The following is a 26,190-nucleotide window of genomic DNA, read 5'->3' as shown; positions in this document are numbered from 1 at the left end:
GATTGGTAAATGATATTTATTTTGATTACAAATAGCCCTAACTTACAAATAGCTTAAATCACTGTGACTGTTGGATATTCTGGAAGGAAAACTCAATTCTAAAACAAGTTTTCACAAGCTCAAAACCATAATGTAAAAAATACACATATCCTTTAAATGTAAAATTAGGTAGTCAAGGGTGACATTTGGTAAGGGCAGGCAACAGGTCAAGGACAAGAAACTTGAACTGGTTAGGACTTTATCAGACATCTAATCTCATTACAATAAATCAATGAAATCAATTAACAGAATATTTATATTAATAAGCTACTACATGTTACAATAAACATGCAGAATTGTATCATTCTATATTCAGTATCCCACTTAATTTTCAGTACAAACTGGGAAGTAAATTTTCTCATACCTATTTACAGATTAGAAACCCAAAACTTGGGAAAATTGAGTAACTTGCCCCAGCTTGCACAGGGCGTAAACTGTAAAGCTCAAATTCAAATCAGATTTGTCTGACTCCACTGTTCATGCCTTTTCTCTTATAGTGACTGTGGTTTATTTAAATAATTTATTCTTCATATTTCTTTGTATAAACACGAAATTTTCCATTTTTGAATTTAAAAACCTAAAAAAAACCACAAATAGACTTTTTTAAAAAGTAGTAACTAAACCATAAATAATGTCTAAACTCACTTCACAAGCAAAATGTATGATTCCGGGCACAGAATGCACACCGGGGAAGCACCTTGGTATCACTGGTTTCTCCACCCCTCCCAGCAATATCAACTTTATTTAAAGGAGGAATGTAGGTCCTAGGAGGACATGTCTGGCCCAAAGTTTTCTTAAGTATGTCCTTTGGGTTTGACCCTTTATTACCATTACTTTGGGTTTAAAATGTAAATTCAAATACAGTGATCTTACTTTTCTGTGTTACAAGTATCATCATGTAGCTTATTGCACATACTTCAAAGGGTGGGCTGATGTGCGAAGCATTCCCGAGAAGCCCTGTGGGAGATAGGAAATGCAATTAGAGGGCTCTGAAGTTAGTTCACTGTCACAGATATCCTAAACAATGAAAAACTTAAAAGGTACTCAAAACAAGTTACAAGGCAGTAACTGATAAACTAATAAAATGCCAAAGAAAACACTGAATTAAGTATAAACTTGATGAAGTGACTGAGTTTGCCTTGAATTGTGAAGAATAAATTTTCTGGGACTTCCCTAGTGGTCCAGAGGTTAAGAATCTGTCTTGCAATGCAAGGGACGTGGATTCTGTCCCTGGTGGGGAATCTATGAATAAGATCCTATGTGTTATGGAACAACAAAGCCCACGCACCATAACTAGTGAGGCCACACATGTCAGAGCCCGTGCCCTGCAGCTAAGACTAAGACCCAAGGCAGCCAAATAATAAATACTGAATTCATTTTTCTACTGCTAAGCAGAACAGGGGCTTAAAAATTAAGATTGCTTACAGAAAGTAAAGGCGCATCTGAATTTATGACCCATGAAATTAATATCTGCCAAAACTATGACAGAAATTCAGAGGAGAGAGAAACTACTACAGCCTAATGATGTTCTTGAGAAGATGGATTTGAATTGAGCTATAAATATGAATTGGATAAACAGGATGGGGGAGACTGTTTTCTTCCCCTTGATAATGCCACTCTCTGCTACACATATTTTGCATATTTCCTGAGTGTGTGTGTGTGTGTATATATATATATATATATATACTCACCATATACACTCACCATATATATGGTGGCGGTGGTTTAGTCACTATGTCATGTCCAATTCTTCAACCCCATGGACTGTAGCCCACCACGCTCCTCTGTCCATGGAATTTTTCAGGCAAGAATACTGGAGTGAGTTGCCATTTCCTTCTCCAGGGAGTCTTCCCAACCCAGGAATCAAACCTGGGTCTCCTGAATTGTAGGCAGATTCTTTACCCACTGAGCTATCAGGAAAGCCCATATGTATATGGAAGGCAATGTTAGGATTCTAAATATCCTTTAGGAACCAAATATTTAAGATCCTTGCAATTTCACTTCCTCCTTTGCCAAAATAGTTTTATTCCAATCCTTCCTTCGTACTAAATTGTAAATAATTAACAACATCTTGGGGATGGGTTGCATTTGGGGCTACATGTGATTTCTGTTCAAAGGATGTAGTGTTATATAAAAAGAATCTCATGAACAGTTAGTGCTTGTTGATAGAAATCAGCCCAGCTGTTGCTTCTGGCAAGAAGGTGGCATGAGGGAACTTTCTGGGAGGAAAACGTTCTATATCTTAACTAGGCTTTGGTTACATGGGTGTAAACATTTGTCAAAACTTAGCTTAAAACTTAAGTCAGCATAAGATCTGTGAATTTCACTGAATGTAAATTTTACTTTAAAAAAAAAAAAGAAAAGCTTCGTGAGAGACTGGCTAGGACAGGTGATATGGGTGGGGTCTTAGGACTTCCTTTTATGCATTGCTGCTGCTGCTGCTGCTAAGTCGCTTCAGTCGTGTCCGACCCTGTGCGACCCCATAGACGGCAGCCCACCAGGCTCCCCCATCCCTGGGATTTTCCAGGCAAGAATACTGGAGTGGGTTGTCATTTCCTTCTCCAATGCATGAAAGTGAAAAGTGAAAGTGAAGTCGCTCAGTCGTGTCCGACTCTTAGCGACCCCATGGACTGCAGCCTACCAGGCTCCTCCGTCCATGGGATTTTCCAGGCAAGAGTACTGGAATGGGGTGCCATTGCCTTCTCCCGCGTTAGAGCTCCCCAAATCAGACCGTATGCTTGTTAATGTCTAATCACTTCAGATCTATGACAGCCAAAGTCCAACTTAGTCCAGTGAGAGAAAGGGGATAAAATTCAGGGAGGTGCACTAGGACTGTCCTATACGAACCCCTCTCTGAATCAGCTCCAAGGCAATAGCCTGATGACTTGTGATAAGATTATAACCCCCAAACACCAGTCTCCTTCCCATCCCTCCTTCCCTGACCCTCTTAACCTAAGTGATCTCTCCTGCCTTTAAACTTGCATAGCCCCTGTGCTGCTGGTAGATTTCCACCACCTGTTATAGTTATTGCATTCTTGCCAGTCACTCCCCATATCTACTTTCTGACCAGGGCATATGCTTTCAGAAGCAAATTAAGTCATTGAGATTTTGTTTACTAAAGACACTGTGACAAAGGCTGAATGGAGTTTAAAACAATCTCTGCACCTGAAGCTTCTGGGAACCAGTATGTCCTGTCATACTGCATATGGGTTTAAGGCTTTACATGGGATTTTAACATTCTTTCTGCAGATTTATAAACAGGTTTCAGGCCCATATTCAGAATGTAATATGAACTAAAGCTTTACATTCAAGACAAAATCCCAGAGTAATTTTTCAACACCTAAAGCTTTAAAGATATCGGAGTAATTTTGAATTCAATATGAATTAGAAATCCTTACAGTTGGAAGGACACTTAGAAGCAATTAGTGAAGGCCAATCTGTTTTCCAGTCTAGAAAATGTCCCTATAACATTCTCGAATGGGGTTTGTTAACCCTCTACTTAAAGCACTGTTTTCTACAGCAATGTTGGCAGCTCTAGCCATCAAAGACAGCCTGTGTAACAAAAGGTTGTGCTGGCTAAGTGTATTTTATCACATTAAAAAAATAGAATAAAACAGTTTCTATGCTGGGAGAGATAAGACATTTTATATGCAACCTCTGAAACTTTGCACTATTCACATCTCCTCTAACAGGGAGTTGGACTAGATTATCCCTACAAATTCCTTCTAGTGCTAACATTATTTCTAAAGCTCTTTCTTTTTGAGCTTAAATTTAGTTTCTTTTTTTCCTTTGTATACAAATACTCCAAATATGGAACTAATGGCACAGATCAAGTCAGCACTTGTGCACCACCTGGGAAGCCCAAGTAAGTAAATACGGAGAAAGAAATGTGTTGATCAGAGATGGCTGTCTTAACCAAATGTCTTTTGTATGGGTGGAGGGGGTGAGGAAGGGAACTCAAATCCTATAGGTAGTTGCACTGTATTTCCTGCCAACAGTGTTTTACTTGGCTTCTGACAAAGCGCTCAGGAAGCAAATGTTTTCCAACTCCAGGGCTTATGCCAGAATCTCAAAACCTTTGCTCTACAACCTGGGGGACTGGACCTTAAACTCTGCACTTTGTGTAAGGTATAACTGGACGAGAAACAGAAATCATTCTTGATTCTTTCTTCTCCCTCACTCTCAAAGTTTTACAAAGTCTAGTAAATTCTACCTTAGCATGTCTTCCAAAGCTGCCCTTCTTGTCCTGTAATTCCTTCTGCTGTGTCCTTCCAAGGTTGGAGAGCAAGGATTATATCCAGTAAATCTCCGTATCCCCAGCCCAGATTCGAGCCTAGATTCTTATTAACTATCAAGAGGAATTAATGACAGAAGGGTTACTTTCATTCCACAGGCTCATGAGGGCAGTTTACCCTCAAAGGGTTTCAGAAAACAGAAAGGTATGGAACTAGAGTCTGTAGTTTTTCAAAGACAACAACAGTGGGTGCCCTGAGTGTTTTCCTTCTGGATGAGAAGGAACAGGTGGTAGGAGAGCGGCTGCAAAGGGGTTGCTGATCCAAGTGACAGGAAAATAAGGGAGGAAGAGGGCACATTAGTCGGGTTCAGAGCGTTATTATGCTAGTGAGGTCCAGCGGAGCCCAAGAAATGAGGAACATCCGCTAGACACCTGGCCGGGAGTGCCAGGCGCCGCACAGGTTGGACCAGATGGCTTTTCAGGTGCCACACCCCAATTCTGGGATCTCAGCCCAGCCTTCTGGGTTGTAGGTGCGATCCAGCGAGGAAGGTGACTTGCGCATCACCTGAACAGAGAGTCTGAGGTGGATTAGGGGCTGGAGGCGCTGGAGGGGCCGGAGGCTCACGACTCCTGGCCCCAGACTCTCAGCGAAGCTCCTTGCTCTCCCGGCCGCCCCCTCCAGAGGGTTCTGGGGTTTGTCTCTGCGTTCCCCACCCAGCTCACCCGCAACGACCCGAGGTCCTGACGCGGATCCCACTCTCGAGCACCCGGGGTCCTGCGCTCCCGCTGGGAAGTCGCGCCCAGCTTGTCTTGTCTGGATCCGCCCCTCCTCCGAGCGCGTGAGTCCTGACTTATAATTGGCTCCTCGAGACTACCCCCCCCCCCCCCCCCCCAATAAGCGAAGACTCTTGGAAGGCGAGGCTCCGCCAGGCCGATCCGGGCTATTCCCGCCCAGTCCCCGGGCTGCAGAAGAGGCTGCGAAAAGAGAAATTCAAAGATCAGGTTTGGATGGATCTGCAATCCCGTCCCGCCTTCTCTCAGCGGTCACTCCAGTCAGAGCGCGGTTATCTCCCGACAAAACTGGACTTCTTCTTTCTGATTGGCTCTTAGAGATTCCGCCCCGCCCCTTGGTGGGTAACCATTTAGGAGGCTTTCAGCTCTTGAGTGGCATCTTGCAGTTCCTCCCAGTCCATGAAGCTGTTGAGGCGTAGTGGCCTACTTCCCTTGGGATTCTCTTTTTTGGGTAGAATTCGCGTCCTCGATTTTCTTCCTTCCCTCCCTTCTGTTGGAAACACGTATGCCAGAGGCTTCGCAAGCGTGGCCGAGGTGGCCTCGAGCCCCTCCCAGTCCCCTAGAACTGCAAGAGGACTGATGACCTGGGAGCTTGGCCTGGCAGCGTTCTGCACAGGACCTAGCTCTCCCGGGATGCAGTCAATAATGTTAGAACGTAAAATTGTCCAAGTTATAGGATAGATCCACACGTTCCTTGTACTGATGGGGAAACTTAAGAGGGCACAGAGCCTCAGCCAGACACGGTCACCCAACTTCGAGTTTAAGCTTTTGTACGGTGCTGAGTTTTCTACTCTCGAGCCATTAAATTCAATGTAGTAGATGTAAAGGAAGTGTGAAGGCCCCTCTAACAGGTCACCTCAGGGGGCTGCGATGAACACAGTTCAGGTCTGGTGTGATAAGTGATTCGTTTACACTGAGAAAATGAACTGGTAATTGGGTCAGAATCCTGAATTGGGAGTCGATTCTCTCTCTGCAAGGAAGCGCAGAAACCACATGACCATCAGAACGCTGCCTCCGAATGAAAGTGTTAGTCACTCAATTGTGTAGGATTCTTTGCGACCCCACGGACTGTAGCCCACCAGGCTCCTCTGTCCATAGAATTCTCCAGGCAAGAATACTGGAGTGGGTTGCCATTCCCTTCTCCACGGATCTTCCCAAACCTGGGATTGAAGCCAGGTCTCCGCATTGCAGGCAGATTCTTTTCCGTTTAAAGCCACCAGAGCAGCCCACCTTGGGAATCCTGGCATTAACAGCCAGGTTAGTTGCCTGATTACTTGTCAAGGGCATCAGGCTCAGGTAGCCAGTTTCATATACGTCTGCAGCCAAGGAGAACCTCTCTGATAGGACAGAGCACTCTCCATTGGAGAATTCTAGACATCACAAATTACTGCAACTCGGTCTGTTTTAATCCGTGGGCATCTCGCTCTCTCACAATGCCCAACCCCCAACCCCCTCAGGATACAGCACAGTCGGCATGTTTAGTCGCCTTGATTGACTGATGTTTCCCAAACTTCCATCAACCACATATTGAGAGATCTCCTCATTTCCGCCTTCAGATATGATTCATACCTGCCTCAGTTCTAATTTCCAAGTACCGGGGCTTTTTTAAGCCCCAGGGTGGAATTCTTACTAAGTCGCTTTCCTTTAGGGTGTTAAAGGTTTGATTTCGGTTATCTGCGGCCAGAATTTGACTCCATTGGTCCTCTTAGGCATCTCTGTATGCTCTTTCCTCAGGCAGATTCTGAATTCTCTCCACTCTCTCACTATTCCACCTCTATTAGTCCAGTTTTTTTTTTTTTTTTACTTTTAATTGAAGGGTAATTGCTTTACATATTGGCTTGATTTCTGCCTTACATTGGTATGAATTAGCCATAGGTGTACCTATTGTCCCCTCCCTCTTGAACCTTCCTTCACTCTTTCCCACCCCTCTAGGTTGTTACAGAGCCTCTCTCCATTCATCTCACCCTCTCCTTCCTCCCCACCACCCTTGTCCATAAGTTTGTTCTCTATGTCTGCATCTGCACTGCTGCCCTGCAAATAGGTTCATCAGTACCATCTTTCTAGATTCCATATATATGTTAATAGACAATATTTTTCTCTGACTTACTTCACTCTGTATCATAGGCTGTAGGTTCATCCACCTCATTAGAACGGACTCAAATGCATTCCTTTTTATGGCTGAGTAGTATTCCAGTGTGTATATATGTACCACAGCTTCTTTATCCATTCGTCTGTCAACTGACATCCAGGTTGCTTCCATATCCTAGCTATTGTAAATAGTGCTGCAATGCTTATTGTTTCTACTTTTCTTGGGATTAAGAGATGGGAATGAAGATCAAATCTGGAAGGTATGGTGAGAATTGAAGAGACAGGACTCTAGACCCACAATTACTTCCTCTGGCATCTTTCCACTCACTAAACCTTTTTTAGAAATACATTTTGTCACTTGCCTTTTTCACTTTAAACCAGATTTCCTTCTTTAATAATAATATTCTTACACATGAATCTTTTGTCCTTTATGAGTCTTTAAGATACACTGCTCAGTCACACACTGGGTATAAGAGAATGAGAATTTCTAAGGCTCTAAATATGTTTTTCAATAATGCCAAAATTGGATACCATGATAATGATTAAAGCTCCAATATGATAGATAAGAAATGTGGTTATCACTGTTGTACTAACAATTTTTTTCCTGTTCCACCTGGCCACTGGGCCACTTAGGTAGTGGCTCTCAAAAAATTCAGTGAAAAAAACTGGAGTGAAACAAAATTAATAATGTACAGGGTGAGATTATAGATATGATTTTATACTACAAGATATCCTATAAAACATAATAGCCCACCAGTTTTATGACACAACTATATACCAACATTGTCTACAATGTTTAAAACCTAATGCCATCATGTGAACACAAAATTCACAGACAACACAATTGTCAGTATACAAGCAAGTTTTGTGGGGATTAGATACACATCTGCTTCTGCAATAAATGTTCCATTTTTGAAGTATATAAAACACAAGCTTTATAATCTGATATTTTGGAAAACTTATGAGCTAAACTCACATCAAATCAAAACAAAACAAGCTGAAGCTAAATTATTTTATAATTAAAAACACTGGCATCATGTGGAAACCATAAATTAATGAAGCACAACACTGGTGTTGCACTAGGCTTCCTTGAACTCCGGGTATTCGAACTACACCATGTGCCTGTCTTGGTACTGAGCAAACAAATTTCTTAGGATACTGGAGTCCTTAGAAAACTCCTAATAATGTACCAATTTATGAATATCAAGTTTTAACAAACTTTACTCATTTAGATTGCTGTTGAGGAAAAGGGCAATATTTTTAGATCAATGGGCAGCTGACCATATTCATAAAACGTTAACCACAGAGACTCATGGTCCTGGATCCCTGCTCCAGATGACTCACTTCATGGGTGCTTCATCAGTGCTGATGAATAGCCAGGAAAAGGAGGAAGTAACACCATCAGCTAGTTCTAAAGCATGGAGGCTCATACAAACATAGCACTTCCATCCTGCTTTCCTCCAGTAATACACAACTTTGTAGCATGAGATGAATTCAGTCCTAAATGTTCACTTTAACATAAATTAACATTAAAAAAGATCTATAGTATGAAGGTTATGTTCAGAGCAATTTGTGGAGGGTCTAACTTATTCATTAAATCTGTATTTTATATATAGTTGTACTAAAGCACTTTAAGAGGCATAGAAAAATTAGGGAGAACTAGAATCAGTAGGTGTAAGCTACAAGGAGTTGAGTTCAGCTTGAAATAAAATTTAACCATCAAAACTCAGTCAGTGGGCTACCAAGTGCAGCAGACAGTCTCCCATCTCTTGAATGCTCAAGAAAGGACTGCCCACTCACATGATGTTATTTGTACAAAGGATCCTGCTTTGGGTGAGAGATGTCTTTTCAACTCTAAAATGTGATTTTATGAATTGAAGTACCTATTAGAATGACCTCTTAATCAACTTCAACTTAACTGTTTCCTCAAGGCGATTCCTACTGCAAGCTTTATCTTGGCTTTCCTTCTCATTTACCAGTCATACTGGGAATAAGTCATGTCTGAACAGCTAGATAACATGTTTGAAGAGAAATTTCTGGATGGCATCCTATTTCTTAAGTTACAGTATTTTATTTTCAATTACCACAAAGCATTTTATAACAAGAGTCAAATATGTGATAATACAATTTTCTTTATTAAAAATAATTTACAGCATCAGTAACATATACACAATTGTCATCAACTGAACTTTGCCTCCAATATATTTCTATACAATACTTAACATTACTGAACTTAAAACTGTTATACTGTTTTGTTGGCTTTAAATAATAGACAATGATTTATAGTTACTTAAGTGAGATATATGATTTCATAATGACATACTATGTGTAAAACTGATAAACATCGGTACTATCACACTTCAGGAAAAGTGTCACTAAAGAAGACTAAGTCCACCTCCTTCCCCTCTCTTTTAGTATTCCAAATCAAACTAAGATAGGGTCGACATCCAGGATCTTAGCACTTTCTCCTAAACCTAAAGGCAAAAGAACGATGTCTTTTAATTCAACTATAGAAAAATGTTAGTCAAATAATTTCTCCTCATCCTGTCACTTAACACTGAGCAGGTGAATGCACACAACACTGCTTCCCTCGTTGTAAACAACTAGAACTTGGATTCAGGTCTCAGCTGTGCTTTTTGTCCTTTAGTACCAATGAAGTTTGATTCCCAGTGAAAAACTGAGCACTTTGCTAAAGGGATTCTAATACCTCTCATTCAAATGTCCGCTTGGAGATACAATAGGAAATAACAACTATTATCTCAGAAACTTTTTAGGTATATTAATGGCAGTTCAGTGACTGGATAACACTTTCACCAATTAGCAAAACCAAAGGCATGAAATATTGCAATGGTATGTAGCATAATGTTTCTTAAAATATGACAAAAATGCTGCTGTTGATAATGACCTTTGAAATTTTACTTTTAAGTTCATAGCACTAATTTGCTTCTTTCATGGACCTGTTATATTTCTTCCCACAATATTTGTGTATTTTTTAAAAAACACAAAATTATCCAGATATAGTCAATAAAGGAGATATGAAAAACAATAAAAACCAACAGGTGCCACATTTCTGCAAACACAATTTGGCTGGAGGAAGAATCACAGGTGCACTCAGGGTCATACATCCACAACTCTCTTCCCCAGTTGACAGCCACTGCTTATCAAGTTTTTTGGTTCACTGTATATCAACAAGAGATTTTAAGAGAACCTTGATATTTTTTCCTGAAATACAAGATCTGCTTGTACTTTTACTGGACTAGGTAGACTGGAAATGTAAATGCTTAATTCATAGCTGGCTAGCTTTATTATCTCTTCATTTCCTGGATCTGCTGTTTTTGGTGATGCCCAGGGCTCTGACCACAGGCTACACATTGTATTTCAGATGGCTTAGAAATAATACAGATGTTTTCCCCACACACAATCTTGGATTATCATCTTCTCAAAAGCCTATAACTGATATTTTAACTTTCAACTTGTAAATTCTCCAACCTTAATTCATGTTTTCATGTAAATTAAAAACACATGCACTGACAAATACACAGCATAATAAAATATCAAGAACACAATATGACTTGAAAGTACCAAAGAAAATACTTATAAAAATTTTAAATAAAAGGGAAATCGTTTTACCAAACTCCAGTCCATCTAATTGTCTAAACATAGAATATTTTCAAAAGATTGTATGACTGATTATGTGCAAATTCTCAGTGGTCTTTACCCACTGGTTTGGTAGTTTCAGCATTTTAGCTTAAAACAATTTATTTTGTGCAATGAAAGCTAATTCTGAATTGCAGTAACTTCATATGATGATCTCCATGTGGGGGGGCGGGAATCACTACGATTAACCTTCTGCCTGCTAACTTTTCTTAACTTTTTTAAAAAAGGTATAGGACTTTCGGAATTAATCATCCAACCTTTTCTTAAAAGTCACCAAACTTGTTAACAGAACATTTGATGTGGTAAACAAACATGCATATAGAGAAAATATGGTATTCAGACAGCAATAATTTAAGTGTTTTATCCTAACGGTCAGCAAAAGCATATATAATTAATAGTATCATGCATCCCAGGTGAAATAATGATTCAAAATGACAGGAAATTGATTTATATAATTAAGAAGAAACCAACATTTAAAAAATGTTTAGGGTTGAGCAACCATATAATTTAGGGTGGAAAATTTAAAAATCTAGACGAAATCATGTTAGTGTTTAATGATTAAATAAAGTTCTCCTTAGCAACTGTAGATGAGTGTGGAATTTTGGTTAATGATACCTAAAATATTAGGTTATAGAAGTTACAGTATCACATAAAGTGAGCGAAGTAATCTAATCCAATTAATATAATGCCATCTGAGACCTGCCAGGGTCACAGGAGCAAATTACTGAAAAAATAAGGGCTGCATATGTGGTACATATTTTCACTGCTAATACATGGTGCTACACAATCAACTGTATTCTGTAACAGTCCATCTTCAGATGTGGAGGAAACCTCGGCTGGATTGGACAGAATGATTGTGTCTGGGGCAAGTTCTATCCTTTGACTGAGACTTAGGATAACCCTGGCTTATTTTACAAACTAAGAATGCCACTACGTCCAGCTCAATTCTGGAAAGGAATGAACATATCTGAAAGTCCTTTTATAAATCAGATTTCACCTTCCACAATTTTAGAATTATCTGGCTTCTTAAATTTCAATCCCCTACTCTTAAACCAACAAACAGTAGTATACAGTTTTATAGGTGCAAAACTAAACAAGAGACTTCAGGAAGGTTATTCATATAAGAATCTTCAACACAAATTCAAATTCTGCCTTTATTTACAAAATGGTCTGATAAAATATTCCCCCTTACTTATAGGCCTCTTCCACAACACACTTCACACATTGATTTTAGCAATGTTATTAGCACCATTCGTATATTATTTAAAATCAAGATTTCATTTCAGTCACTACGTTGATTCATCATCATTTACATCCATGGATGAGATAAGTGGGCATACTGGGACTATCTGCAGCTCCATGGTAAGGATTCCTGGGTCCAGCACAAAAGGCTTTATTTGCAGTCACCAGTTATGAAAGGTATTCATGGTGAGTAGATACTATGAGAATTTTCGTGCCACAAAGTTTAATAATCCTCCATGTTTGTACAATGTTATCTCCACATCATTTTCAAACGAAGCAATCACGCTGAATACTTTTCCAGTGCTTGTCTTTAAACAAACAAAAACATCTCACGTGAGTGGTAAAATCTTGTAATGTTAGTTGGTGGTTAAGACTATTTGTCTTCATATTCAATGACTATACTTATCACATATTCTGTCTGAGACACATTTCTTTTCCTTGAGAAAACAACTAAGATACCTAATTATAGGCCTCATAGCTAAGTAGGAAAACAAATATTTCATCCCTAATTCTAAAGAACAAATACTGTTATCATTTAAAGTATTAAATCATTCAGATTTTGACTTACTAGTTAGGGATGTTATACTAATTACTCATGTTCATTTTGTTAAAAATCAAATATTCACTGCACATAATATCTGCTACTCATTTTCCTTTTTTCTTAGTTGTAAAGTCTGTGTTACTCTAACCATGAACACTCAGCTCTGGCTTCTAATGAAGCGGTGTGCATGCCTGGACTAAACATTACATTACCAGAGAGCTGCTAGCAAGGAAGAGGAAGCTGGGACATGTAACTGCCAAGTTCCTGTTTTCTTTTTTCTGGACTAAGTATATACATTTTCTACTTTTCCTCAGAAACCAAATGTATTAACACAGGTTCAAGTACAAACAAAATAAAGCCTTCTTAAACTACAATTTGTTTACTAGCTGACATTAATATGTAATTTACAGACATTGTTTATTACTGAGTTTACAACCATCTAGTTAAACATATAGTACTGTACATGATCATATATTTGAGAAATTTAGGTATACCTTTATATTTAATGTAACTCCAGGAGACAGTTCTTCAGGAAATGTTAAAGAAAATGTTTCTCTGCCAGAGAGGCCCAAGGAATCTGCACTTTCTCCTGGAAGGAACTGAAGTGGAGCTATGCCAATTCCAATCAAATGATCTTTGTGAATTTTTTCATAACTTTCAGCCAAAACAGCTTTCACACCCTGTAACAAACATGCATTTTATTTCCTCCGTTCTACTACGCAATTTTAAAGGGGAAAAAACTCTACTTTTGGCTCTTCTGTAAAAGCTTCAAACCCACTACCCCATATGAAGGTCAATGTTATATCAAAGTATTTAAAGAAACCTTTTACTTATTTAAAGAAACCTTTTACAGATTATTTTCCTGTATCTCTAAGTAGCTCCTTAACTCTAACTGCCCCTCTGCTACTCCAGGATTAAGTACCACCAGTGCCTACCACATACTAAGTGTTCTCTATAACTGGGGGCAGTTGCTTGAAACTCAAAAAGGGCTCAAAAGGATTTCTGTTTAATTATGGTAGATCTAACGTATGTGTTTATCAACACTCCCTCTTAAACTGTCATTAAAATAAGGGAATAAAGAAGTACGAGCCCACAGCAACAAAGAGAACAGGATGTGCAAATTCTGTAAATATTCAGAAAATAGAGGCAGGTGACTGACTTAGCAGAGAATGTTGAAACTACAGACTGACAAACTGAAATTAGAGTGATACCCAATCTAAGATTTGAGTCACTCTGCAACAAAGAACCTAGAAATGGCTTGAGACTCAGAGGCATAAGGTTCTCAGAATACTGGGATACCAGTGAAAAGTCTATAAAAAGAAATAAGATCTCCAGCTCAGTTCCCACTCAGAAAGAGTGGAGGTTATTCTCTAGAGAAAATAAGCTGAAGGCTTGTGCATCTCTACTTTTTTCCATTATTATCCTCCTAAGGAGCCTTTTTTTTTTTTTAAAGGTATTTCCCTTCTCAACACATCTTTCTCCTAATTGCCTACCTCCCAAAATTTAATGTCACAAAGATACTGTGTATCTGTTTATGTATATATATGTGTGTGTACTTTACACATACAAAGAGTAAGATTTTGTTTCACCCCTTGGGAGTGCATCACCCTGTAGAGCAGGGTCGCTCTCGACTGAGGAGGAACACTAGGCTCACAGAAAGGCCAGGTGAGAATATTATCAGACATGGGGCAGGAGTAAGTCTGTTTCTTCAGTGGGTCTCCTTCCATGAAGAAACTGCATGGCCTCAAGAGAAAATATTTACAGATACTGATATACAGGGCTCTCTCAATGAAAAAAGTAGCTTATAATTAGTAAGGCCCACTAACAAAACCCAGCCCACAATCCCAGCTTGTAATCATTTTCTTAACATCTAACTGAATAGACAGCCAAGGATCAACAACTATATGAGGAAAGCCTGAAATATTAAAAAAAAAAGGGGGGGGCAGGGGCTAAAAAACTTCCGAAAAAGATAACTTATAATTAATATTCATGATACAGGAGATACCATCTTTTTACTGAGCTTTGCCAATAATGGTTTTTTGTTGTTCTTTTTCTTTTTTTTACAAATTGAAGTTTTGTGGCAACTCTATGTCAATCAAGTCTACAGGTTCCATTTTTCCCAGAGCATCTTGCTCACGTTTTGATAATTCTTATAATACTACAAATATTTTCATTATTATTTTATTTGTTGTAGTGATCTGTGATAAGTGATCTTTGATGTTACCATATGACTTGCTGAAGGCTCAGATGCTGGTCAGTGTTTATCATTAAAGTATTTTTAAATTAAAGAATGTACAATTTTTTTGATTCAATGCTGTTACACACTTAATAGACCACAGTATAGTGTAAACATAATTTTTATATGCACTGGGAAACAGAAAAACTTGTGCAACTTGCTTTATTGTGATAACTGCTTTACTGCAATGGTAAAGAACCAAAACTGGACTATCTCTGAATTATGCTGGTACTTAAAATTATTATCTTACAAAGATGAAAAAATTAGGCTTATTTCTGCAACTCCTTAAGAGTACCTACATTTTAAGGAGGGAGAGGTTAAAGATGAAAAACAAATGACATCTGTATGATTACGATAGCTATGAAGGCGGTATCCTGACCAGCCTTTTTCACAAATACAACTGTAAAGAGAAACACAGATAAGGAATAGCAGAAAGCACATATCACACGACTATTCTCCCCAGCAGACCCCCTATTTGCTCAACAAAGAAATGGTCTCGAGAGAGGTCTTTTAGCTGATACAGGGACCAGCATCTTCTATTTGAAAACAAAAGTAAATCTTGGCTCACTATCTCTAAGTCTGTTAAACCTCCATGGAGCAAATCAGAGAAAATTAAATGAAAAAGGGGCAAGTAAAACTACCAATGAGTATAAATAATAATTATTATAAAGCAGTAATCTGAGACAGAATCTCCTTTCCCTCTATCGTATTTATTTTCACAAATAAGACAGATGTAGGTTTAATCAATTTCAGAGTACTAAAATGCAACCAGGGACTTCCCTGGTGGTTCAGTGCTTAAGAATCCACCTGCTAATGCAGGGGACACGGTTCAATCCTCGGTCTGGGAAGATTCCACATGCCAGGGGGCAACAAAGCCTGTGCACCACCAGTGCTGAGCCTACGCTCTCGAGTCCTCACGCTGCAACTACTTTAGCCCTAGAGTCTGTGCTCCGCAAAAAGAAAAGCCATCACAATGAGAAGCCCACACACAGCAACTAGAGTACCCCTCAATTGCCACAACTAGAGAAAACCCACGCCCAACAACTAAGATCCAGTGCAGCTAAAAATAAATAATAAAATACATAAATAAAATCTAAAAAATTTTAAAGCAACTAGTACAATGTATATAAGATCACCTAAAAAAAACAACCTATAAATAAGATCCAAGTAGACATAAAAAGTCTAAATAAACAAAATAAACTTTGATAGAATGCTACTGACAAAAAGGAATATTTAAAACTCTTTGAACTTTAAGATAAAATTTAAGAAGCAATACCAGCAAGTATGGTCCTTTGGCAGCCCAATCTCTTGAATTTCCTGAACCATATTTCTTCCCTGCTAAAATAATCAGTGGGATACCTTCTTTCTGGTATAGCTCTGCAGCCTCAAATACATCCAGCTGTAGATTAAAACAAACATAAAAATTTTAATACAAATTTTAATCTAGTTAGCAACTGCTTAAACACTCTGTATATATCCTTACCGTCTGTCCTGATGGAAAATGAATTGTTTTGGGAGCTGGTTTTCCAATAAACTTATTAAAAAGCTTGATATTTGCAAAAGTGCCTCTTGTCATTACAGCATCGTTACCTCTTCGGGCCCCGTAAGAGTTGAATTCACGAGGGGTAAGGCTGCAAGAGTATTAGTTTTTATTTCAGATGGAAAATAATCACATTATTTAACTGTAAAACATTTTTAAAAACCAATTTTTTTATCAAGATATCACATTTTAACTGGACATGTTTCAGTTTGTTTCTCTAAAAGATATGGACTTAAAAATACTACCTTGATACAAATAAACAAAACCTTTAAACTTCTTAGTATCAGCTAGCCAGTAAATATTCAAATCTCCCTGGTTTTCCTCTTTAGCTGCTGGTTTGCTCAAATCAGATCCAGGTATGTTTTATAAATTCATTCTGTTTTCTCAAGGCTTTTTTATAATCTGTATGTTCCTTCTCCCTCTTTGCCCCCTTATATACTTTATGTAAAGAAATTAGGTCATTTGTAGTACAGTTTCCTATATCTAGACTGTACTGACTACATCGCCACACTATCATTTCATGTTTTCCCTCTTCTGTATTTCTTGTTAACCAGATGTCAAATCTAGTGACCTGCTAAGAGTCAGGGTTTTTATTTTTGCAATGATGCCTTACAGCTCTTACTTCCATTACTTCCAGGATACCCACTTTTCTTTCTGAAATGCTACCAATGACTGACCATCATCGTCTAGACTGCATTAGGGACTGCAAAACAATGATGCTGTACTTCTATTATTCCTTCATTTTTAAAGCTGGAAAACCTCTATGAAGACAAACTTTCCTTCATCAATGATTTGGTTATATTGAAAAACATTCCATACAGAAAAGCCTTTATTGTTAAATAATGAGATGGTTCCTCATCATCTTCCAAAGGTAACTTGGTGTTTTTAATTTTCTTCTTTTAGTATCATTATGAACTCATGGATTTAAACATATTCATTATGTTTCAATCCACTCCAGTTATTCTTTATTGATGCTTAACATGTCCCATCTTTGAGCAGTGACAGATTTCAAGTTGGGTCCTGAGACCTTCTGACAGAAAGCCTGGTAGTTTTTGATAGCTCTTGCTCTTTCTTGGTTTAAGACACAGAATCATCTTGTACATTTTCCAGTGACAAATCTGGAATCAACCATTTCTCCAAGAAGAACTGGTTGCTTGTACTAAGAATTGGTATTTAGACAGCATAATCTGTGTGCTGTGGGTGTTCTTTGCTACTGGATTGGTCACTACATAAATGAACTTTTAAGGACAAGAGAAAACTAGGCACAAGCATCTCAGCAACCAACAAGCAACTTCCATCTATCTTTAATTTGCTCTTTTACGTTAAGACAACAACTGTTCTTCTAATTTAAATATCTTACCTCAGGATGTATATTTAAACATTGGTGGTGGAGGGTTTGAGTCTTTTAAAAATAAAAATTCAAACTGACGACTACTGTATTAACTATGCTAAGAAATCCATATCAGAAATTACAAAAAATATAAAAATTGTGTATTTGAGAGACTTTTTTTGGGGGGTGGGGGGAGATGGAATCTATATCACATTATGACCAAGATGGAAATTACAACCTATTAAAAAATATTTGGGAGAAAGAAAACTTTCATTTCTCACCATGTAAAAAGCCATATGTAAAACAATCTGATTTGTTTTCACTAAATCACACCAAACAGAGTTGCTATTAGCAATCTCTACCAAAAAGTGTTTTAATTCACACCAAACTACAATTAACTAGAAATTCAAACACAGATTTCACAATAGGACTAATGAGATTATACTAAGAGCTATGCAGTATTACATGTCAAACCGAGCTGTCAAATGTAGCACTGATTTTTATTAAGATATTTTCAATGAAAATTGTCATTTGCATAGCTTAAAGCATCAAAAAGCTAATCAGGCAGTGGTACCGCAAGTTCTACCTTTACCAAAATTTTATCTCTGGTGTCAAAATAATTCTTTGAAGAGGGAGCAACTCTTATGTTATTAACCATGTAGAAATGAAACAAAATCTTTCTAGTTTGGGATTTATATATCCTATGTAAATGATTTTTACATTCACATTTATTATTCTTGTGAAGTTTTTCGGCTCAAGAAGATCAAGTCTAGCCTATGCATGTATATTTTTATAATCCCCAATACACATTTAAACAGTGCAGTCCAACAATGGAAGATGGTTAGAACCATCAGGCTTTATTTGGGAGGTGAAACCAATTAGACTTTTCAACAAAGTAGCACTGAAAAAGAAAAATCCTGTTTCCAATCATTTGTTTACTTGAGGACAAGGGCTCAATTTAAGATAGGAACTTCAATTTCTCAAGTTATAAGCAAAAGCAAGCACAACAGGTATCCCAGTTATTGCTTAGGTCAAATACACTGATAATCAGATACCCATGATAGCATGTAATTTTCTGGATAAAGGAATATGACCCAGTAAAAGTCTCGTAATTAATAAGGAAGATAAAACAAAAACAGTCTATAACCATGTACACATACCCTCTGTTTGTCAAATACTTAGCAGCAGCACTACTCCTAGCGATGCTTCCAGCAGGTGATATATGATCTGTTGTAACAGAGTCTCCCAGGTATAATAAGACATGGGCATTTTCAATAGGCTGGAGTGCAACTGGCTCTTTGGTCTAAAAGGTAAAAAAATGTTGAAGGAGATTAACTCTTCATGAGGTTTTTCAACTTCCTAACAATTTTTAAAAGATTAAATAGTAAAGCAGTACTTACAAGCTTATCAAAAAATGAAGGACATCTGATATAAGTAGATTTTAAATCCCATGGAAACAAAACTGAATCTGGTGCTTCTAAAGAATTCCACCGCTTATTTCCCATCTGTGAATATGGTTTTCATTGATAAACCAAAAGAAAAATAAAATGGAGTCAGAAAATGAGGGTTATGATAACAATCAAGAAAATTGAAACAGTACTTAAGCTAGAATGAAAAAAAGAAAACAGGCCTCATCCATTTGCAAAGAAAGCCAAGATGGTGCATTCTATAAAATTATGACATCTTTGGACAGAATGGCTAAAACCTGCTCATCAAATGCCAGCAAATCAGATTTTGAGGAATACCCAAAGAAATAAATTTTCAATACAAAGTGAATGTGAAAGACTTCACAGAACTCCAGAAAATCCAAAGAATTTAGAAAGATCTAAACATGTTGCTAAAGAGATTAAGTGTGTTTTGGGGGTATACTTTCAATCTTTAAGAATATTATCATGGAGAAAAACTTGCATTTTTCAAAATATTTGTCCTATATCACTGTATTATTAGTCCTGCCTTCAAACTATATTCACAACTTCATCATTCACCACCTCCATTTGGTACCCGAAATGTTCCATGCTATTACCATTTTTCATTTTGGACTACTATATACAACAGGTTCTCCTGATTCTATCCTTCTCATCACCCAACCCTCCTGCCTCAAGATATTTTCAATTTCAAGACAGCAGTCTTTTTTTATTATGACACACCTGTTTCACACTTTCCAATACTCCCGATCTCTCTTCAATCAGAGTAAAAGACTAAATTTTAATACTGGCCTATAATTCCCTATGTAACCTGGACATCATCGCCTATCACCATCTTTCCTGTTTCCTATGTTCTAGTCACACTGCCTTCACTACGGTTCCCTCCCTAAGGCCTTTTACAGTGGTCCCTCTCTCTACCTGCTTAGTCTCGTTCTTTGTTTAGATATATGACTAACTGTTTACCTCTTAAAAACTTTGCTCCAATAACCTGTTTTCAACTATCCTATATAAAACTGCAATCAACTTTCTGAATTTTACACAACTGGTTCTCTTTACCCTGCTCTTTAATGTTCTCCAGCACTGATTACTTTCTAACATACTGTATAATTTACCTAATTATTCTGTCTACAGTTTACTACCTGCCTCTCCCCTTCAGAACTTTGTGTTTTCTTCACTGATATACTGCAAACAGCTAGAAAAGTGCCTGGTACATAGTAGGGGTTCAATAAGTATTTGTTAACTGACTAAATATCATTTTTGCTCTCATATTTATATTCTAAGTTCTTTTTAAAAAGTATGAACGTATGTATTTGCTTGTAGATACACAAAACATCTCTGAAACAATGCTTAAGAAACTGACAAAAACTTGTTGCCTTTGAGGAGGTAAACCAGATGGCTAAGGAATGGGTGGGAGGGAGATTTCACTGTCTGCTCTTATTTCTTTTGAATTTTGAATCATGTGAATGGGAACAATAAACAAGGGCAGTTTCTATGAAGTGTGTCCATGTTCAGGATGCCAAATATAAATGCTTGCTATACATTTCTAATAAGTAAATAAAATCAATTCTGATACTCTAAGCCTCTTAGATATTAGAGATTTCAGATACAAAATGACCATCATTCATTAACTGTGTATTCAAAATAATATAATTTTAATTTTGATCCTATTCAGAAAGATGTGTAAAATAAACATACACTGCCACTTCACTATGGAGAAGGCAATGGCTACCTGCTCCAGTACTCTTGCCTGGAGAATCCCATGGACGGAGAAGCCTGGAAGGCTACAGTCCATGGGGTCACTAAGAGTCAGACACAACTGAGTGACTTCACTTTCACTTTTCATTTTCATGCATTGGAGAAGGAAATGGCAACCCACTCCAGTATTCTTGCCTGGAGAATCCCAGGGACAGAGGAGCCTGTTGGGCTGCCATCTATGGGGTGGCACAGAGTCAGACACGACTGTCATGACTTAGGAGCAGCAGCAGCCACTTCACTAAACTGTTTAAGAAACAAGTGAGTCTTACCTCTATCTTCTCTTTTAATGCTTTAAACATGGATAATACAACATGTTCTTCCTCTATCTGATGAACTTCTTCTCGACTAGGCCAAATATCATGCAGGTAAATGTTCTTTCCAGTAGGGTCAGTACCTGGTTAAAATTTTTTAATGTGAAATTCAGTATAAAAAGTAACTACATCAAAATGTTCACATCTTTTCAGACATATAGAAACCAAGTATATTATTCAACAGAGTGCTTCAGGCATAAGCAGCTAAAAAAACTGACTACTTGTACATTTTATATTCTTCATATGAATCAAAAATTAATAATGCATGCATTGTGATAAGATTTCTTGAAATAGTTCAAAGAATGAATGGTCTAGAAAACATTTAAAAAATATAACTTTTGGGGAAAAAAGTATGTGCAGGGTATATATGCATACATACAAAGGAAAACATACCTAAAGGCTCTGTCTGGAAATCTATATTCACTGTGCCTGCTATGGCATAAGCTACCACTAAGGGTGGAGAGGCAAGATAATTGGCACGAACACAATCACAAAGACGACCTTCAAAATTTTTATTTCCAGATAAAACCCCACAAGTAACCAAATCACCCTAAAAAAAAAAACACACACATAAATATATTCAAGAGATGGTACAAATTTGGATACTCACATACAAGCAATCTCAAAATATTATATTTCTGAGGAAAAGATAACCAAAAGCATACTTCTAATTATTAGGCACAGAACTATCAATCCTGTAAATAAACTAGGAAGGAATTATTTCAAGGATCTAAAAATGATTTCAAAGAATCATTTTATGATTGATAGGTTACTTTTCTCAAGAGATGTAAAGACTATAGAAGTATAAATACATCAATATGTATACGTGATAATTTAATAGTGAAGTATAATTAAGGAAAACCATTTGGATGTCCTAGTGATCCACAGTTTACCTGTTTCACTGCATTTAAAACTGCTTCTGATAAGGGTGCTGTATTTCCCACACATGTTGAACATCCATAGCCAATGATTTCAAATCTGCATTTCAAAAAATAAAATGTGATTGGATAGAAAAATCACAACAGTTTCTGCTAAAGGACGGACCAGTCTTATCTTTCATTTCCACCACTGTAATAAGACTGTTGAAGAGAATATTAACAAAACATGAACCTTCATCAAAATGTTCATTTCAGAGCTCCTGAATAATCAAATCAGACTCTCAGGCATGCTGTCTGTACTGAATGCAAACTTCTGAAGAGATGATACTTAGGACTTGCCCTAGTTAGATTTGGTTAACTAAATCTGACACAGTACTTATCACACTACACAAGAAAACTCCTCAAATATTACCTGCTAGGAATATAACATGACCATTCAAAAAATGGATATTATACTTCCCTACAAAGAGGTTTAACTGTCAAATATCAAGAGAACCTGGCTGCAAAAATTTGACCAAAGGACCCAAAGAGGCACTGTAATTGGGTACTCTGATAGGAGTAATCTTCTAATTCTCAACCAACTAAACCCAAGAAAAGTCCCTGACAAAAATTCCACGATGATATTAGGTTGGCACAAAAGTAACTGCAGTTTCAGACTGTGAATTTTAAATCATTACAACTAGGCTTAAACACATCTTTATTAAAATCAAAATAGGAACAATTATACCAACACATTTTTGCCTATGAGAAATAAGTTGGCTTATTCCTGCAGCGTAAAAATCCATGTTTCAGGATTTGACAAACTAGAAGCATTCTCCCTGTAATAAGCTGGCAAGATGTTTAAGAAGCGGCAGTCAGTTGTCAAGAGGTCAGGTGAATATGGCTGATGAGACAAAACTTCATAGCCCTATTGGCTCAACTTTTGAAGCATGTGGCAGGATGTTGTTTTAGAGAATTGGGCCTCTTCTGTTGACCAAGGCCAGCTGCAGACACTGCAGTTTTCAGTACATCTTATTGATTTGCTGAGCATACTTCTCTGATGTAAATGGTTTCACCAAGATTCAGCAAGCTGTAGTGGATCAGATGGGCAGCAGACCACTAGTGACCATGATCTTTTTTTCCAGTGCAAGTTTGGCTTTGGAAAGTGCTTTGGAGCTGCTTCTTGGTCCAACCACTGAGTTGGGTGTCACCGGCTATCGTATAAAATCTACTTTTCATTACACGTCGTAATCCAATCGAGAAATGGTTCGCTGTCATGTAGAATAAGAGCAGATGAACTTCAAAATGACAACATTTTTGATCTGCAGTCAGCTCATGAGGTACCCACTTAGCCTAGCTTTTTCACCTTTCCAACTTGCTTAAAATGTTCAATGACTGTACAATGGTCGATGTTGATTTTTTTGGCAACTTCTCGTGTAGTTTTAAGAGGATCAGCTCCGAAGACCTGCACTCAGTTGGTCACTGTCAACTTTTGTTCTTCATCTTCAACGCTCTCGTCTGCTTTACAAAACTTCTTGAACCATCACTGCACTGTATGTTCATTAGCAGTTACTGGGCCAAACGCATTGTTGATATTGCGAGTTGTCTCCACTGCTCTATAATCCATTTTTAATTTGAATAAGAAAGTCGTTTGAATTTGCTTTTTGTCAAACATCATTTCCACAGTCCAAAATAAATACAAACAGCAAGTATAAGTCATGAGAAAAAAAATGAAGCAAGAAATGGGCATTAAATGATGTATAACATAACCATATTTATTTAAGAATGTATTCCAATATTGAATGGCAAATTTCAACAATGCAAAAACTGCAATTACATTTGCACCAATAACTGAAAAACTGTAGGTATAATTCTCAAAATTACTTCCAGCTACTCTTCTAAACAAAGAAAAAAACCTAAAACCTATCAGTTTTGCAAAAGAATTGATTTATGTAAGACAATATGTTTCTTGATACACAGTGAAAACATTGCTAGCATCAATTATTTTTTTGAAGTGCTTAAGAAATATAAGAAAAGTTATTTTCTCCAATGTTCAGGGACAACTTAACCTATGCTTAATGGATCAAATAATCTCACAAAACCACACGTAAGACAATTTACTCATTAATAATGCAACCTATCAGATTTCACTCAGTTCTGAAAACTGATCTACATGACTCATAGAAATCATGCAGTACTGTTACCATCCCTTATACTGTCATTGTTACTTGGCTTTACTTGTGTGTCTTGTGTTTACATCTTTAAACTAGAGATCACATCTACTTCTTTGTAGCCAACACACTGCCTTGTTGACTAAATACACCCAGTAAATGACTGCTGCATGATACAGTCTCAAGGATTTTCGGGCAATGGCAAGGCAACAAGTAGAACCCTAAGTGTTTTTTTCTATCTTCTTTTTGCATATAAAAAGCCCTAACAAGTAGCTTCAATCACTGCTGAATACTAATATTAAAAAGTGGTAACCATCACTTACCCAAGCTTACTAAGATACGGTAATACTCCACTTGAACTGAGGTAATGTGTAACCATCCCACTGCCTGGAGATAAACTTGTTCTTATATAAGGTTTAACCTGTAGACCAGCTTCAACAGCTTTTTTAGCCAAAAGACCTGCAACAGTAAATAAACAATAATTTATTATGGCAAAGTTTCTCTCCCTGTTTCCCTCATATTAAAGTACGAAGTAAGAAAGGGTTCATTTTACAGGTAACCTCCAATATAGGTTAGGGTGAAAGTCTGAAATTCACAAAATTACTGTCATTATCCTGTCCACTTTATTCTACTGATTTATTTCACTGAAACAAAAGTTGTCATAGATATACTAGTGACTTTATGTTATACATTGTTAAGATACGGTTGGATATCAAGGCATCATACACACAAATGGAATAATATATAATAATATCATGTACACACGATATTAATCTGTACTATGACTTAATGGTTCATACCATTAAAAGAATGATTTTAAATGCTATAATCATAATGAAATGGCAATTGAACATTTATTATACTTGATTTTATAAAATTTGTGAGCTGTTATTTATATACCTTGACAATGATATTTTACTTCCTTTATATCTCAGTGGAATCTAGCACACTGCTATGGTAAATGTCTAATAGATTATCAAGAGATTTGCTAATTAAATATACTTCTAAATTGATAGAAAAAGCAGATGTAACCTAAAACTCAGATACATAAGTTACAATTTTGAAATTTTAACTTCATTGTAATAAAAATAAAATTAATAACATAAATCAATCTTAGGCTCTTTTAGACCTAATTAAAACCTCAGAAAGGCTCTCAAAATCAAACATAGAGAATTTCCCTGGTGGTCCAGTGGTTAAGAATCCAGCTGCCAATGCAGAAGACATGGGGTTGACCCCTGGTCCTGGAAGATTCCACATGCTGCAGGGCAACTAAGCCTGTGCACCACAACTACTCTGCCTGGGCTCTAGAGACCATGCTCCACAAGAGAAGCCACCGCAATGAGAAGCCTGAGCATTGCAACTAGAGTAGTCCCTGCTCACTACAACTAGATAAAGTCTACATGCAGCAATGAAGACCCAGCACAGCCAAAAGAATAAATAAAAATTGTTAAAAAAGAAAAGCATCTTCAGGAAAAAAAAATCAAGACACCTATACTTATGCATAATCTAAGAAACAGAATATGAACGTAACAGAAAACTGTATGGATATAAACCACAACCTACCTGCAGCAAGCATGACAGATGGATTGCAATTATTGGTACAACTGATAACGGCAGCAATGACCACAGATCCGTGAGCCAGCTTGTATTCACTTCCTTCATAATGAATAGAGACGATATCATTTTGCTTTTCAGCTGCAATTTGGAAGCCTTTAAATCCAACCTATACAAATTTGCACATAAATATAAACTAAATATTCTTGATATGTATAGAAAAAAAAGATGGGTAGAAAATACAGCAGATCCTTGACATCTGACAAGTTCTGACTATTTGGGAGTGATGCTGAAAGTCCATGACTTTTAGTAGTTATTATTCAGTTGAAGCATGAATTTGAATAATCGTGATAGGAGTCTGGTGGTATTCCTAAGCTTTTATCTACTGGGTGAGTCAAGCCAGCTTACTCAGGACCCAG

At 37.4% G+C, this 26,190-nt stretch overlaps 2 protein-coding genes across 36 annotated transcripts in view; both read right to left on the bottom strand.

Annotated features, from left to right (window-relative positions):
• HYKK (hydroxylysine kinase) overlaps positions 1–5,355 on the bottom strand; it is a 29,353-nt gene extending 23,998 nt beyond the window's left edge. The window contains exons 1-4 of one of the 35 annotated variants that reach the window (XM_069560098.1): positions 4,997–5,325; positions 1,744–1,949; positions 913–996; positions 404–616 (exon numbers count right to left, since the gene is read on the bottom strand). Coding sequence is in view for 16 of the 35 variants with exons in the window: in XM_069560079.1 (XP_069416180.1) it covers positions 913–996; positions 1,731–1,746 (100 nt within the window). In the remaining 19 variants the exon portion in view is untranslated. Of the gene's footprint in view, positions 1–403; positions 617–912; positions 997–1,730; positions 1,950–4,252; positions 4,388–4,996 lie in introns of those variants that run through there. The other 34 variants (XM_069560102.1, XM_069560101.1, XM_069560112.1 and 31 more) reach the window with 34 other exon arrangements.
• A 3,912-nt stretch (positions 5,356–9,267) lies between these two features.
• The window catches only part of IREB2 (iron responsive element binding protein 2), a 48,324-nt gene continuing 31,401 nt past the window's right edge, over positions 9,268–26,190 (bottom strand). Inside the window, exons 12-22 of the mRNA XM_069559933.1 lie at positions 25,781–25,940; positions 24,541–24,676; positions 22,083–22,167; positions 21,583–21,739; positions 21,148–21,272; positions 19,100–19,204; positions 18,860–19,002; positions 16,313–16,460; positions 16,106–16,228; positions 13,088–13,273; positions 9,268–12,360 (exon numbers count right to left, since the gene is read on the bottom strand). Of these exons, the coding sequence (XP_069416034.1) occupies positions 12,250–12,360; positions 13,088–13,273; positions 16,106–16,228; positions 16,313–16,460; positions 18,860–19,002; positions 19,100–19,204; positions 21,148–21,272; positions 21,583–21,739; positions 22,083–22,167; positions 24,541–24,676; positions 25,781–25,940 (1,479 nt within the window). The 3' untranslated portion in view covers positions 9,268–12,249. The remainder of the gene's footprint in view (positions 12,361–13,087; positions 13,274–16,105; positions 16,229–16,312; positions 16,461–18,859; positions 19,003–19,099; positions 19,205–21,147; positions 21,273–21,582; positions 21,740–22,082; positions 22,168–24,540; positions 24,677–25,780; positions 25,941–26,190) is intronic.

This window comes from Ovis canadensis, chromosome 18 (assembly GCF_042477335.2).
Source record: "Ovis canadensis isolate MfBH-ARS-UI-01 breed Bighorn chromosome 18, ARS-UI_OviCan_v2, whole genome shotgun sequence".
Taxonomy (NCBI): Eukaryota; Metazoa; Chordata; class Mammalia; order Artiodactyla; family Bovidae; genus Ovis; species Ovis canadensis.
This window is presented reverse-complemented; position numbering and strand designations above follow the sequence as displayed.